Consider the following 14,036-nt stretch of genomic DNA (forward strand, 5'->3'; position numbering starts at 1 on the left):
CATCCAGTTCCCCAGTAAGAATAGGAAAGCATAATATTTAAATGGAAAGGTTTCACAGACTGCTGCTGTCTAGAGGGATGTAGGTGTCTCCATACACAAACAAAGTTAGCACGCAAATGCAGCAAGAAAGTAGGAAGACCAATTGAATTTTGACTTGTACTGCAAGATGGAGTGGAGAATAAAAGTAGGGAAATATTGCCACAACTATGTAGAGTGTTGGTGAAGCTATCAATAGACTATGCAGTGTTAGTCACTTTATTTAAGAAGCCATATTTCCATTGGAAGTAATTTAGGGAAGGTTCAGTAAATTGCTTTCTGGGATGGGAGGATTATTTCATGAGGAACTATTGCACCCACCCTCTACTTTGCACTTAGCAGAATAAGAGGTGATCTTATTAAGATGAGGAGGCATCACAGGCTGGATGCAGAAAGAATGTTTGCCCTACTAAAGAAATTGAAAAACGAGTGTTTCAGAATAAGGGATCATCCATTTAGAACACACGTGGAACAATTCCTTCCATGGATCATGGATCTTTGGTATTTTCAACCCCTGAAACTGAAGGCCAAGTCATCAGATGTAATTAAGGCTGAAGGAGAGAGATTTTTGGACTGTGCAAGGAATATGGAGGAAAGAAGCTGATGCCAAGATCAGATCAACAATTATCTTATTGAATGGCATATGGCTGACTGCTGGCCCTATGTTTCAGAGTCAGTGAGTAAGCTACCATATTAAATAAACCTTTTTAATGACAAGGTTATGTTGACAGTTGTTTTAATGATATTTTATGCTAATCATTTGTGTTGCTTACATTTGATCTAGTTGATTGCAGAGCAAATGATTCTGAAATGTAAGAAAACAAAATTTAACTTTTTTCACAATTAAAGTAAAGAATGCAAATACTTTTGATGGAATTGTATTCTTACAGAATTTAAGTACAATGATTCATATTTATAAACTGGGGCCAAAATTTGGAATCCAAGTGCAATAGTTTAACAAAGGAGTGGGAATCTCTGGAGCAAATTACTGACAGGAATGTTGGAAGATTTGACGGTTTCAAAGATCTCCTAATCATTGAGATTTATTATTTAGAAATAGTGTTGTGGCTGAGTGGGACAGATGGACTGAGGGTCACCTGTTATTTAAAACTATTATGTTAGACTAAAATATATTTTGCTCCAAGTTGGGAAATCTATTGTTAGCCATGCAATTCCATTTCCAACCTGGAATAATCTCTGGAATTGTTGACATTTGTGTCAGCTATAAAAGGTGAAGGATGTTTACAGTCTGGAAACACTTTGCATCAGTCCCTCCCTCCATGATTAAAGTCTAATCTCATTTTCTCATGTCCTATATTTTTTGAGTTATTTCCCATGCATGTCACTTGAGCATTTCCCACTAGATCCATCTGAATGGGCAGGGTGGGTTTATTCACTCATAATAGATTATATCGAGCTTCAGAAACATACCAGTTAGCTTTCTAATCACACCATTAAAGTTTATCACTCCTGCCTACTGCCAGTGAGAAATAACTTTTAACTATGCTGTGTTATCGGGTAACTATCATTATTTAATTTTTCTAACCATCTTGTCAGACAGCTCCTATGAGGATGGTTTGCTTTCACTTCAGTTCTTGGCAGTAATTACCAACCTAAACAGAGTGAAGTGTATGTCCAAATGACAGTTTTTATTGACCAGTTCAAACAGACATGGGATTGGTGTTTTCTGGTTGATGTCTCATATTGGCGAGACCAGACAGAGACTCTCTTTTTTGAAGAATGTAAATTAGTAAGATTTTCAATAATCTGATTGTATTAGTGATACCAACACTTTGATTCCTGACTTAATTACTTAAATTTAAGAACCCCAGCTACTATGGTGTAATTCAAACTTGGTTAATTAGTCTAGGCCTCTGGCTGCTTGACCAGGAGCATAGTCATTGCATTACTGTCATCTCAGCATTTGCTTTGTCTGTAATTATTGCATTTGCCCTGGAGTCTGAACCTAGATTATGTGCTCAACTGGAGAGGGTTAAGCCTTCGACTTTTTTACCTTGATGAATGTGTTACCACTGAACCAAGGATGATTCTCTTCATGTTCAAGAAGGAACTGCAGATGCTGGAAAATCGAAGGTAGACAAAAGTGTTGGAAAAACTCAGCAGGTGAGGCAGCATCTATGGAGCGAAGGAAATAGGCAACATTTCGGGCCGAAACCCTTCTTCGTGTTAGACACAAAAAGATGGATACAAAAAGATGGAGTATAGAATAAATTGGAACAAAAGTGAAATTATGTCGATAAAACCAAAAGACTCAACACATCTCAGGAAATTCCCCTTTAAAATAGCTACAGAAAAATTCAAATATTTGGGAATTGAAATTACTAGAAATTACCAGGATATGTTTAAAGCCAATTATAATCCCCTACTTAAGAAATTAAATAATTTGATTAAATTCTGGAAAACACTTCCGATGTCCTTAATAGGCAGAATAAACGCTATAAAAATGATTTTCTTACCACAAATTCTATACCTATTTCAATCAATACCTATATATCTCCCAAAAAAGTTTTTCAAAAAATTGGACTCAGACATTACAAATTTCATATGGGATTATAAACCCCATAGAATACAAAGAACACACCTTAATAAACGAAAAGAGTGGGGGGGTCTAGCGCTCCCTAACTTTATGTATTATAATTGGGCAGTAAATATTAAAAATATGATTCACCTGCTGGACAATTCTGCCCAGCAGGCGGACTGGATTGTAATGGAAAAAGGGGATTGCTCCCCGAGTAATATAGGAGCGATTATCCTCTCACCAATAAATCTGAATAATAAAAATTATAATAAAAACCCAATTATACATAGCACAATTAGAACATGGAAACAAATAAAACAGAATCTAAAATTAAGAAACCTATCTCTCTCAATACCAATAGCCAATAACCCATCGTTTAAACCATCAATCATAGACAAATCATTTATACATTGGGAAAGAATGGGAATCAAAACGCTCGAAGATCTGTATGAAGTGGGAAAATTACTATCATTTCAACAACTACAACTGAAATATAATTTGAAAAATAACCAATATTTTAAATATCTTCAAATTTGTGATTATTTGAAAAAATACACAAAAGACTATCATAATATGCCTTCCGACTTACTGGATGAAGCAATGAAGACAAAGGCGGAATCAGCTAACTTAATATCGTACTTATATAATATCATTTTAAACATAGAAATACCCACAACAGATGGAATTAGAAGAGATTGGGAACAAGAATTAGCTATAAAAATTTCAAAAGAGAGCTGGGATAAACATTTACTACAGGTGCATAAATGCTCGATCAATGTACGACATACTCTTATCCAATTCAAAACATTACATAGACTATATTATTCAAAAACTAAATTAAATAAAATCTTTCCCAATGTTTCACCAATCTGTGATAAATGTCTGTGTCAAGAAGCTACCATAGCGCATTCTTTTATTTTTTGTACAAAAATCCAAAAATTCTGGCATGGAATATTTGATATTTTTTCAAAATTAATTAAAATAAAACTGGTACCAAAACCAGAATGGATCATTTTTGGGATATCGGAAGATATCCCTGAATTAAACGTGTATCAGAAGAATTTACTCAATTACGGGCTAATAATGGGAAAAAAGCTCATACTTAAATTCTGGAAAAATGCGCCCACACCAACAATAAAAATGTGGATATCAAATATGTTTGAAACATTACATCTGGAAGAGATGAGATTCCTCTTAGCAGATAAAGCAAACCAATTCCAAAAGACGTGGTCTACGTTTATGGACCTATTACAAGCATGAGGTGCAATAGTAATTTTAAATAAATAAATAAATAAATAAATGGTATCAGGACCTGGCATTGGGTGATAAAACAACAAAAACAGACTTGGTTGGTAGTCTTTCTGCGGAGTTTAATGTTATAATAGAGCGATTGTCCTTACTTTCTTTTTCTTTCTTTTCTAGGGTCTACTTTCTTACTTTACTTCCTTCTCTAACTTCTTTTCTAAGGGGCTTTCTTTTCCCAACACTCTTCTGCACTTCACAACTCTTGCGCACCTTCTTTACTTTCCTTACTTCTATCTTTTTCTTAAAGCTTTAAAAAAAAAAAAAATGAAGCGGTACAAAAAATGTATTAAGATATATGTGTTGTGTATTATTGCAATTTACCGTACTTCTAATAAAAAAAAAATAAAAAAAAAAAAAAAAAAAACAAAAAGATGGAGTAACTGACAGCATCTCTGTAGAAAAGGAATGGGTGACGTTTCAGTTCAAGACCCAGGGGAAAGGGAAACGAGAGATTTTGACGGTGATATAGAGAGAGATAGAACAAATGAATGCGCAAGGGGTGCAGCTGGAGAGGATGTTACAGAAACTCTCATCAGAGAGTGAAGGAGAACTTCTTCAGACCTAGGCATACTTTGAGGCGATTTTGCAGTGGGGCAGACAAAATGTGTAGAAAGGAACTGCAGATACTGGTTTAAACCGAAGATAGACACAAACAGCTGGTGTAGCTAGTAACTATCTTTGCTTTAAACCAGCATCTGCAATTCCTTCCCACACATGATTCTCAACATGGTACATAGATTGGTAATGATTGTCTTCAGCAAAAATTACACTTCAACTAAAATGTACTTCCATGATTCCTGTGATTCCTTGCACCAAATGTAATATCTTTTGATGGGTGAATTGATCGCCCTTCATAGGTACTGGCAAATAAGCCATAAATAGGAAGGCAGTCTTTTAAACTTTATTTTCAAGCCACTTTGAGTTATGCTATTCATAGTATGCATAACCTCACCAACTCTTGTGAACTCTGGTTATGTATAATTGAGAATTATCATTCAGTTCCAGGGTACTAGAATCAAGCAATGTCGGATCCATTCAATAGAAAGCCTGTGGCATTGATTTATTATTGCTGTATGTACTGACATAGTGGAAAAACTTTTATACTATCCGTGCGGATCATACCATGCAACAGAGTGCAAAAGAGAAAATAAACATTGTCTGATTAAGGTAGTCCGAGGGTCTCCAATGTAGATGGTAGCTCAGGACCGCTCTCTAGTTAGTGATGGGATGGTTCAGTTGCCTGATAACAGCTGGGAAGAAACTGTTCCTGAATCTAGAGGTGTATGTTTTCACACTTCTGTACCTTTTGCCTGAGGGGAGAAGAGGAATTGTCTGGGGTGAGACTATTCCTTGATTATGCTGGTGGCCTTGCTGAGGCAGCATGAAGTGTAGCTTTGTCACCTATCCTTCATGATTACATTCTGTGTCAGGAAGACAAGGATATAGTTGCAGAGAAGATACAAAGTCCAGGAGTTTGTAGATTAATTTGGTTGGAATTATGGTGTTGAAGGTGGAGCAGTAGTTAATCGAGGCTGGCGTAGGTCCCTGTGTTATTCTGATGTACTTGTTACCTTGCCAGCCAAATTGCAATGGGTCTAGGCTAGGACCAATGTGTGCCGTGACCAGACCAGCCTCTCAAAGCATTTCATGATAACGGATGTCGGAGGCACCGCACTATTGTCATCAAGGCAGATTATTTTTCTTTGGCACTGGAATGATAGTGGTTGTTTTGAAGCAGGTGGGAACCGCAGGTTAAGGCAGTGAGAGGTTAAATGTCTGGTGAATACACTTGCCAGCTTTGCACAACAAGCTCTTTTATGGTGATAAGTGTTGATACTAGAGACCCAAATATTTTTTTGGAAGTTGAGCATGTGACTGAGAACTCTGTTAATAGATTTGCCTTTTGCCTTTCTGTCTCCCTGGGGGTGGAAGATGGACTTCTGAGGCTCTTGTCAGTATTCTGATTTCTGTTATCCTTTACTGAACCAGATACTGAACAAACATCAGGAAAGTATATTAGTCTGTTCTTATTCAAATTAATTGGAATTCATGGAAGCTTGCGTATTTATCTAATGAACAGCTGAAATACACAGTCTAGCATTGATTAACACTCTGCTGGATAAGCAGATGTCTGGCACTGATAACTATGTTACACTTCGTTTTGCTCTCTGAAATTGGGAATAGAAATTCATACCTGTTAAATACTGATACTTGTTGACAGGATCTACCTCTGGTATGAAATCCCGCCCTTTCCATTCAAACACGAATGAAAACAGCTGGTTCTGAAATGTTGCAGTCGGTGCGTTAGAAGAGCGGAGAAAATTGGCTGCCAAAGGGTTAAGTAACTTAAGTACTTTGATTATTTTTAGGTTGCTTTAGTAACACTTGAAGTTGCTTTTTAAAACCAAAGACTCATGAGAGACAGTGAGAATTGTGTGGAATTATTACTTTAAAAATAATTAATGATTTCCATTTAGTTCAGTTGTAAGCAAATAACACATTTTTTAGATTTGTTTCTTTGTTTTCTAATCTTTTCTTTAAATCACAGCTACAGTTCCTCACGATCCAGTAATCCTCTTGCTCTGTACCATAACACCCATTTTCCATGTGACGACCTGGACCATATCGTGGCAGGCTGAACTGATTTGTGAGGAGAATTTGCAGCCAAATCTGTTTCATTACCTGTTATCCACATGTGTTTCCTAGTGATGGTCACAGCTTGGTGAGATCAATGGCAGGAATATCGACAGTTTATTTTTCTTGCATAACACTGACTCAACTTTAAAATAGGTATCAGTTGCATCCATTCCCAAGGTCTTCATAAATATGGCACAACTAACCATGGGTCAAATATAAATTACATGTGGCGTTTCCTGGGCTCAGTACCACTCACTAACTGGACGTTGTGATGAGTTACTTGATGAGTTTATTATGATGACAACAGCTAAGTTTAAAAAAAAAAGAGCAGCATGGTGGCAAAATTGTGCTCTAAATTACGATCACTTTCAACATCAAATTAATGATACAAATGCATATTTCTAATTAAGTAAATTTTTTTTTTAATTCCCCTTGACACTTTAAAAAACAGGCTTATTTTACTGTGGCAAATCCTGTGTAAGAACCATTTTATTTGTTTTGCCCTAATTAACCATTTGGCTCTATTGAATACAATGTTCCCTAGACGTGCCACTCCCTATTTTTTATTTTTTTTGAAATGGCTATCCTGGTTTTACTTTTCCAAACCAGTATCAAGCCAGATGAGGTGCTGGATTGTGCAGACATTTGGTTGAAACATTCAGCTTCCTAATTTTGTGAACTAGTCAATTGTAGTGAATAATAAATTTTTCTTCTCCCCGTATTTTTCCATCCATGACTTGCTTTCTCTTGGTCTTAAGACACGTGATTAATTGTTTATCGTTTGTAAAGCATGACTGCAAATATCAAGATTTCCAAAAACAGACATCTGTGATATGTAGCAGGTATATACAAAAAAGCTGGAGAAACAGCGGGTGCAGCAGCATCTATGGAGCGAAGGAAATAGGCAACGTTTCGAGCCGAAACGTTGCCTATTTCCTTCGCTCCATAGATGCTGCACCCGCTGAGTTTCTCCAGCTTTTTTGTATACCTTCGATTTTCCAGCATCTGCAGTTCCTTCTTAAACACTGTGATATGTAGCAATCCACTTGTCCCTTTCTTGCTTAAAGCTGATGAATGGATTACATGGGCCCGAGAGGTGATTTTACCTGTTGGAAAAGATCGCCAGAACAACTTCTTCACCTGTGCCAACAGGTCAAGATATTAGTTTTCCCAGCTTGCCTCACAACTTGTTAAAGTTGGTTGCCTTTGAGTTACATTTTCATTTATTGTGAGAAACTGTCTGTCGTACCAGTAACTGATGAAATGGGCCATTTTGCAGTTTTCTGAGATGAATTGTGATGTCTGGTGTTCAATTTGGCTTTTGTCGCCATTGTCATCAGTTATGAAGATACTAAACTAATGCTGTTTTATTGCATTACCAGTACGTTGAATAATTTATTATATGATATTTTTTAATTTGCTTGCAATTACTCCCTTCACATGACATACTGTTTAACCAGCAGTGATTCATTCTACTGTGACTCAGTTTAAGGTGTTCTGAGCAGAGATGGTTTAATTATAGATGGATTGAAGTGTGTTACTTGGTGCTGTCTGTTCTGTATGCTGTAAGAACATTTCATTTTAAATACAATTCTGGAAACAAGTGTTCTATTGTTTGTGCAGTCTTATCAATTTAGCAGCTCTCGATCTCCCTATTTTAAAGGGATCAAATCTGAAAAATCTGCTTATTTTAATTATATTTACGTTTTTAAAGATGAAAACCTATCAGACTTAACCAATTATTTGTTTCAATGACTGTATCCAATTTTATACATCTTGGAGAAGGGCCCCATATTTCCAGTGAGAATTAGCATTGTCATTTTGGCAAGCATTTTAAAATCATTCTCCAGTTATCACAAGGATGAAAATAAAAACAAATCCTGAGCATATCTTAGCTTTTGTTTATCTAATAGAATTATCCAGCCAACAGAATCTTGTTCTCCAACCATTTGTGAGAAAATGTAAGGAAAAATAGTGAAGAAGAGTTGGTGAACCAGATTTACAGGAAATGAGTAGAGACGAAGATTATAAATGGATACATTAAAAAAAATGTTTATAGTACCTTAGGCCCCCTGCGGTCGTGGCTGACCATGGGTGTCGCCAGAGTGCTATTCCATATATGGAGGACGCCTGTGTGTGACTTTGTTTAATATGGGGAGACTGGTGCACAGACAGCCACCCCACGGTCCTTGACAGATCTGGTTCAGGATCCAGTGGCATGGAGTCCAAGACGACTGGAGACCCTTTTTTTTTTGCTGCAACCTTCATCCACCTTCCCAGCCGTTGTGACGCTTCACTTAGGTCAGCCATCATCCTCCGCCTGTTCCACCGTTGAGGTCTTGGTTGGATTGCTCTTTGTCAGAGACCTCCCCCTCGACCTTACCGCCATGGGTGGCCCTACCAGGAGCTTAGCTCCAGACGGCATCGATCTCAGATCCACACATTCTTCTCCGCCACGACAAGGTGACAAACCGCAGAGAAGAATATTAGTGTATATATAGTATATAGAAGTATATATAGTATATTTCTGTTAATTTGTTCCATTTTGATTTTGCAGAATAAATTTGAGTTAAATATTGCCAGTAGCACAAAGTGAAATTCTAAAGAATATATCAAATGTATTTTGAGCGATGTGGACTCTGATTAACTAGAAACTAGTTGCGCCCCACCCTAGGTTTCTGTGCCCGTCCCGGAGGTTCACGGAGGTTTTTGTCAGTCTCCCTACCTGCTTCCACTACCTGCTTCCACTACCTGCTTCCACTACCTGCAATCTCCGGAAACCACCTGCAACCTCCGGGAACCGCACGGAAACCTTGGGTGGGGCACAAAGTCTCCAGAGGTTTCCGTTCAGGTTTCCTAAGTGGGACAGGGACATAACTCAAACTAACAAGCTATTGTTAAGCAGTACATGAAGACTGTAGATATGTACTTTACTCTGATTTTGGAGTATAATGTGAGAGGGTGCAGTCGAGGAGGAATGAACAGAAGATGTACTGGTTGCATTCAATCTTTGTTTGAATGATTTGACATAAAAGAAAACTTATTGGAGTCATAGAATTTAGTGTGTGTGTGCATAAACGTTTTCCTACTTCCTTCCTTGAACTCTTACTGGTATCTTCCTTGATCACCTCTATTTTACTGCATGATCAAGTGGCTTTATTAATGGGGGAGAAAGCAAACCATTATTTTCCATAAGTCTTGATGCTTTCTCTACTCCATCCTCATCATTGTTGCAGTCATTGTGGGAATTTACTTAAATAGTGAAAAAGGTCTAGTGGAGATTGCAACAGACCATATTTCACTGAAGCAAAGGAGAATTTCACCTGTGAGCTGGCTGGGCACAGATTAGATAGACATCTGTATTTGTAGAAAGAATGAGTAAAGCTTCTAGCCAGTCAGGTACAGAGAACTGTATTGTAAGTCTGTTCTCATGCAAATGAAAAACCAATTCCAATTTTGGATTGCAGATTTCAGGTACATTGCAATACAAGCTTGTCCTCATTGAGACTCTAATGAACTCACTGGGCAATGTACAGATGATTCTGTAACATTAAAGCACTTGGCATCAATGTGAAATGTGTAGAATTAACTTCTGACAGACTTGGGGTTTTTGGTTTTACTCTGTATCTTGGTGCTCTGAGGGCTGTTTCAGTCTGCCTTGGCTCAGTTTTCAGGGATGAATGTTTCCTTTGCAGTTCCACAGCACTTTGACACCAGGCTTGTAAAAATAAAACATGAACTGATTGTATACTTAAGGTTAAAACTATTTCCTAATGTTTACCATTGCCGACCTCTATTAACTTATCTTTTTGAAAGTTATTTCTAAAAATACATTTATACATGTTCCTGTTACACTCTGTTTCTACGCATTGCTTCATTTCCTTATCTCAACCTCTAAATCGGTTCCATTGTAAACTATCATCATGACCCCCTCTCTAAACATTACTATTTCTCGAAGACCTATGGATCAGGCAGTTTCTGTAGAGGGAATGGGCAGGTGATGTTTCGAGTCGGGACCCTTCTTCAGACTGGGCTTGTGTTGCGCCCTCGTGTGTCTTACTATTTCTCATCCCATCTTCCAGAACCTCAAGGCTTTTTGACCTTGGCTGTTCTTCTCAATCAATTTGTCGACACCTTTCATAAATGTTTCAAAGTTAAATACGCTCTAAAGGTTGCTAAAGTAGGTTGTGTTTTGCTATTTGGAGAGCAATTAAAATGTTGGAGAGAAAATTAAGATTGTGGTTCTTTGTGCAATTTCAGAGCAATATGTTACTTTAGCAGAATAAAATTGGGATAAACTGATTTATTCTGAACACTGAAGAAGCTATTTTAGTGAGACGATAATTCCCCACAATGTTCATCATAAACTGCCAGATGGTGAAAATCTAAAGTAAAATCAGTACATGCTGGAAAGAGTACATCATAATACCTGTGGGAAAATAAATAATCAATGCTTCAGGCCAGTCCAAGAGTCTAGTACCAGAACCATTAACCTTTTTTTTGCACAAATGTTGCCTGACCTGCTGAGTATTATCAGTATTTTCTGTTTTAATTTATACAGTCTAGACTGTACTTTGTTCAGAACCTTTATATTTACACTTTTATTTTTTGCTCAGTATTTCCTCTTTTTTCAAAACGAATTCAGTTAAGATCCTTTTGTGAATTATTTGGAAATTGTCTCTGTTCTGCATCTTGTGCTTTCCTTGACACTTTTTCAGTATCGAAAGCAAGCATGAAGTTACCATACTTGGTGGGCTGAATGAATTTGTAGTCAAGTTTTATGGACCACAAGGAAGTAAGTAGACATGCAATGTTTTAAATGCTTTGGACACAAATTAAGAGTGCCACTGACTTGCATACTGCTGGGTGATGGGTGGATTAGTGCGGATAAATATCAGGCTTCTGAGTGATATAATCTCATTATGCACAAGAACACGGGGAAAATTTATGCGTTGTTAAAAATTTATGGGTACTTCCATTTCATGAATTATTTACTTGATCGGCATCAAATGCTTGTGTTGAGTTTATACAATTAGTATTTCCTTAGTCAAAAGTTATCCAGTCTGTTGAACAATGTACAAGACAACATTTAATTGCCTGTGTGAAACTTGTCCTTCTAATAGAAGCTACATTTTTAGATCTGAAATAAAGAGGTGCTTTTTTAACATTTTTTTTTACCCCTTTCCCACAATGCTTCGTGGCAAGGGTATAGTCTTTAATTCCGTGCTGAAGATGACAATTTTTTGTGTGTAAACCTAAACTTGTTCACTTGTAGGTGGTTCACTGCCAAGTCTGATTCATCTTAAATGAATGTCCGCTCCTACACTAGTCAGATAATGATAAACCATGAGATCAAGTGCAATCTTGTGCATTAAGTATGCTCACTGGGCAAAAGTATTGAAGACTAACTGGCACCTGTCGACCTACACCTCAGCTCAATGTCAATATCTCCAGGATGAGGAGAAAATTAACTCGAAAAATTGGAAGAAAATCCCTGAGTGCTGGTGGCCTCTTTCTCCATTCCTGCTCAGTCTACAACTAAGTCATCAAAAAAGTGCTGGAGGCACTTAGCAGATCGAGCAACATCTGTGGAGGGAAATAGATAGACGGTGATTTGGGTTAGGACCCTTTTTCAGACAGAATTATATGTTTATTATAAATTAATAATTAAACTAGTAGTCGATCAGAATTGAAAGCATCAAAATTACATTATCAGGGCTGAATAACTGAAGCAATGAATTGCAATTGCCTTTGGAAAACCTAAAAGAGGGTTGCAGAATTGTTAATTATATTGTTAATTGTTAATTATTGTTAATTACAGCAACTCATCCTCCAAGTCCATGATAGCAAACACTTACTGGTGCAAGTTTATTGCAGCCAATTCCTTGGTATTAAATGGATCCTTCAGCTCCATTGATCGAGTTCTAAACCACTCTTTACGAGAGCAATTAATAAATATAGAACCATAGAAACATAGAAAATAGGTGCAGGAGGAGGCCATTCGGTCCTTCGAGCCAGCACCGCCATTCATTGTGATCATGGCTGATCGTCCTCAATCAATAACCCATGCCTGCCTTCTCCCCATATCCCTTGATTCCACTAGCCTTTAGAGTTCTATTTAACTCAAATATGCTCGAGTCTGAAGAAGGGTCTTGACCCCAAACATCACCATGTTCTCTAGAGATGCTGCATATGCCGCTGAGTTACTCCAGCACATTGTCTTTTTTTAAATAAACCAACATCTGCAGTCCGTGTTTCTACAAAACAATGATGACTTTGTAAATACAATAATGGGCAAGATTAAACTAAATTGCATTGGACTTGCACATTTTTCTTTTCTGTTGCACATTAGGGGAACAAGTTAACTCTTGTCGGGGCTACAATATGCTGGCATTGACCTTTCCTGATGTATTAGGTTTAAATGTAATTTGGAAAAATTGAGTTAGGGCATATAGCATCCAAACAGGCTTTTTTGCTTGACACTCTGCTTGCCTATCATAGTCATAGTTGTGCATCAGTCTCTTCAGCCAATAAGCTGATCAAGGTGTCTTCCAGACAACCCATTTTCCCTCAAAGCCTTTACTATCCATGTTATTTAATAGAATAGTCTTCAGTATTCATCACAACTCTCATCAAAGTGTATTGCACAAGGGTATTCTGATCTAACTATCTGGCTAGTGCACACTAAATCAGGATTGAACCAAAGTCTACTTAGTATTTTCACCTGGCATTGAGTTAGAAGCTACCAAAGGACTTGCTTTCTTTAGGCAAATCATGTTTACAACCAAATCTTTGCAAGTTCTTTTGATTTTTGAATTAAATTTGGATTAACTAAAATGTTAAATTTTCCTGTAAGTTCCTTTTCTGTTTTCCATTGATGTTACTGGTTAAAATTTTGGTTTCTTGTTTAATTTGCTATCGTAATTGCTTACTTCAATATAAGTGCACAACTTGGCTAATTAAGTATGCTGCTGGATTATGTTTTAGTAACATGGGTTTTACTGTATTTTTGAGTTACTAAGATTGCTTCAGTGTAGGACTGTTGCAAAATGTTATTTGCAAAAAGTGCTTATGACTAACTTTAGTTTAGTTTATTATTATTGGCACATGTAAAGTACAGTAAAAAGCTTTTGTTTACGTGCTATCCAGTCAAAGAAAAGACTATACATGATTATATCAAGCCATCCACAGTGCACAGATAAAGGAACTTGAATTAATTTGGAACATTGAACTATCTTCTGATATCTGAAAATAGTTATCAAAGGTTTTCATAAAATATCTTTGGGTAATCAACTTTGAGAAGGACAATGCTTCGACCGGGGCTATGAGAAAGAGCAGGCAATGAAAACTCATGCATTGAAAGACCCACTTACCTTTGAATAGATCATTGTTCTGATTATCATCACTTGTCAGAACCGGATCCCATGTGTTGGCTGCACACTGGATAAACTTGGTCTTAAATTAACTCAATACAGATTTATGTGCATATATTCACTCTTCTATTTAATCAAGGTTCAGC

At 37.0% G+C, this 14,036-nt stretch overlaps 1 protein-coding gene across 1 annotated transcript in view; it reads left to right on the forward strand.

The window, feature by feature from the left end:
* Positions 1-14,036, forward strand: part of ube2h (ubiquitin conjugating enzyme E2 H) — a 78,332-nt gene that overhangs the window by 32,657 nt on the left and 31,639 nt on the right. Inside the window, exon 2 of the mRNA XM_033040060.1 lies at positions 11,236-11,312. Coding sequence (XP_032895951.1) covers positions 11,236-11,312 — 77 coding nt within the window. The remainder of the gene's footprint in view (positions 1-11,235; positions 11,313-14,036) is intronic.

This window comes from Amblyraja radiata, chromosome 21, assembly GCF_010909765.2.
Source record: "Amblyraja radiata isolate CabotCenter1 chromosome 21, sAmbRad1.1.pri, whole genome shotgun sequence".
In the NCBI taxonomy this organism is placed as follows: Eukaryota; Metazoa; Chordata; class Chondrichthyes; order Rajiformes; family Rajidae; genus Amblyraja; species Amblyraja radiata.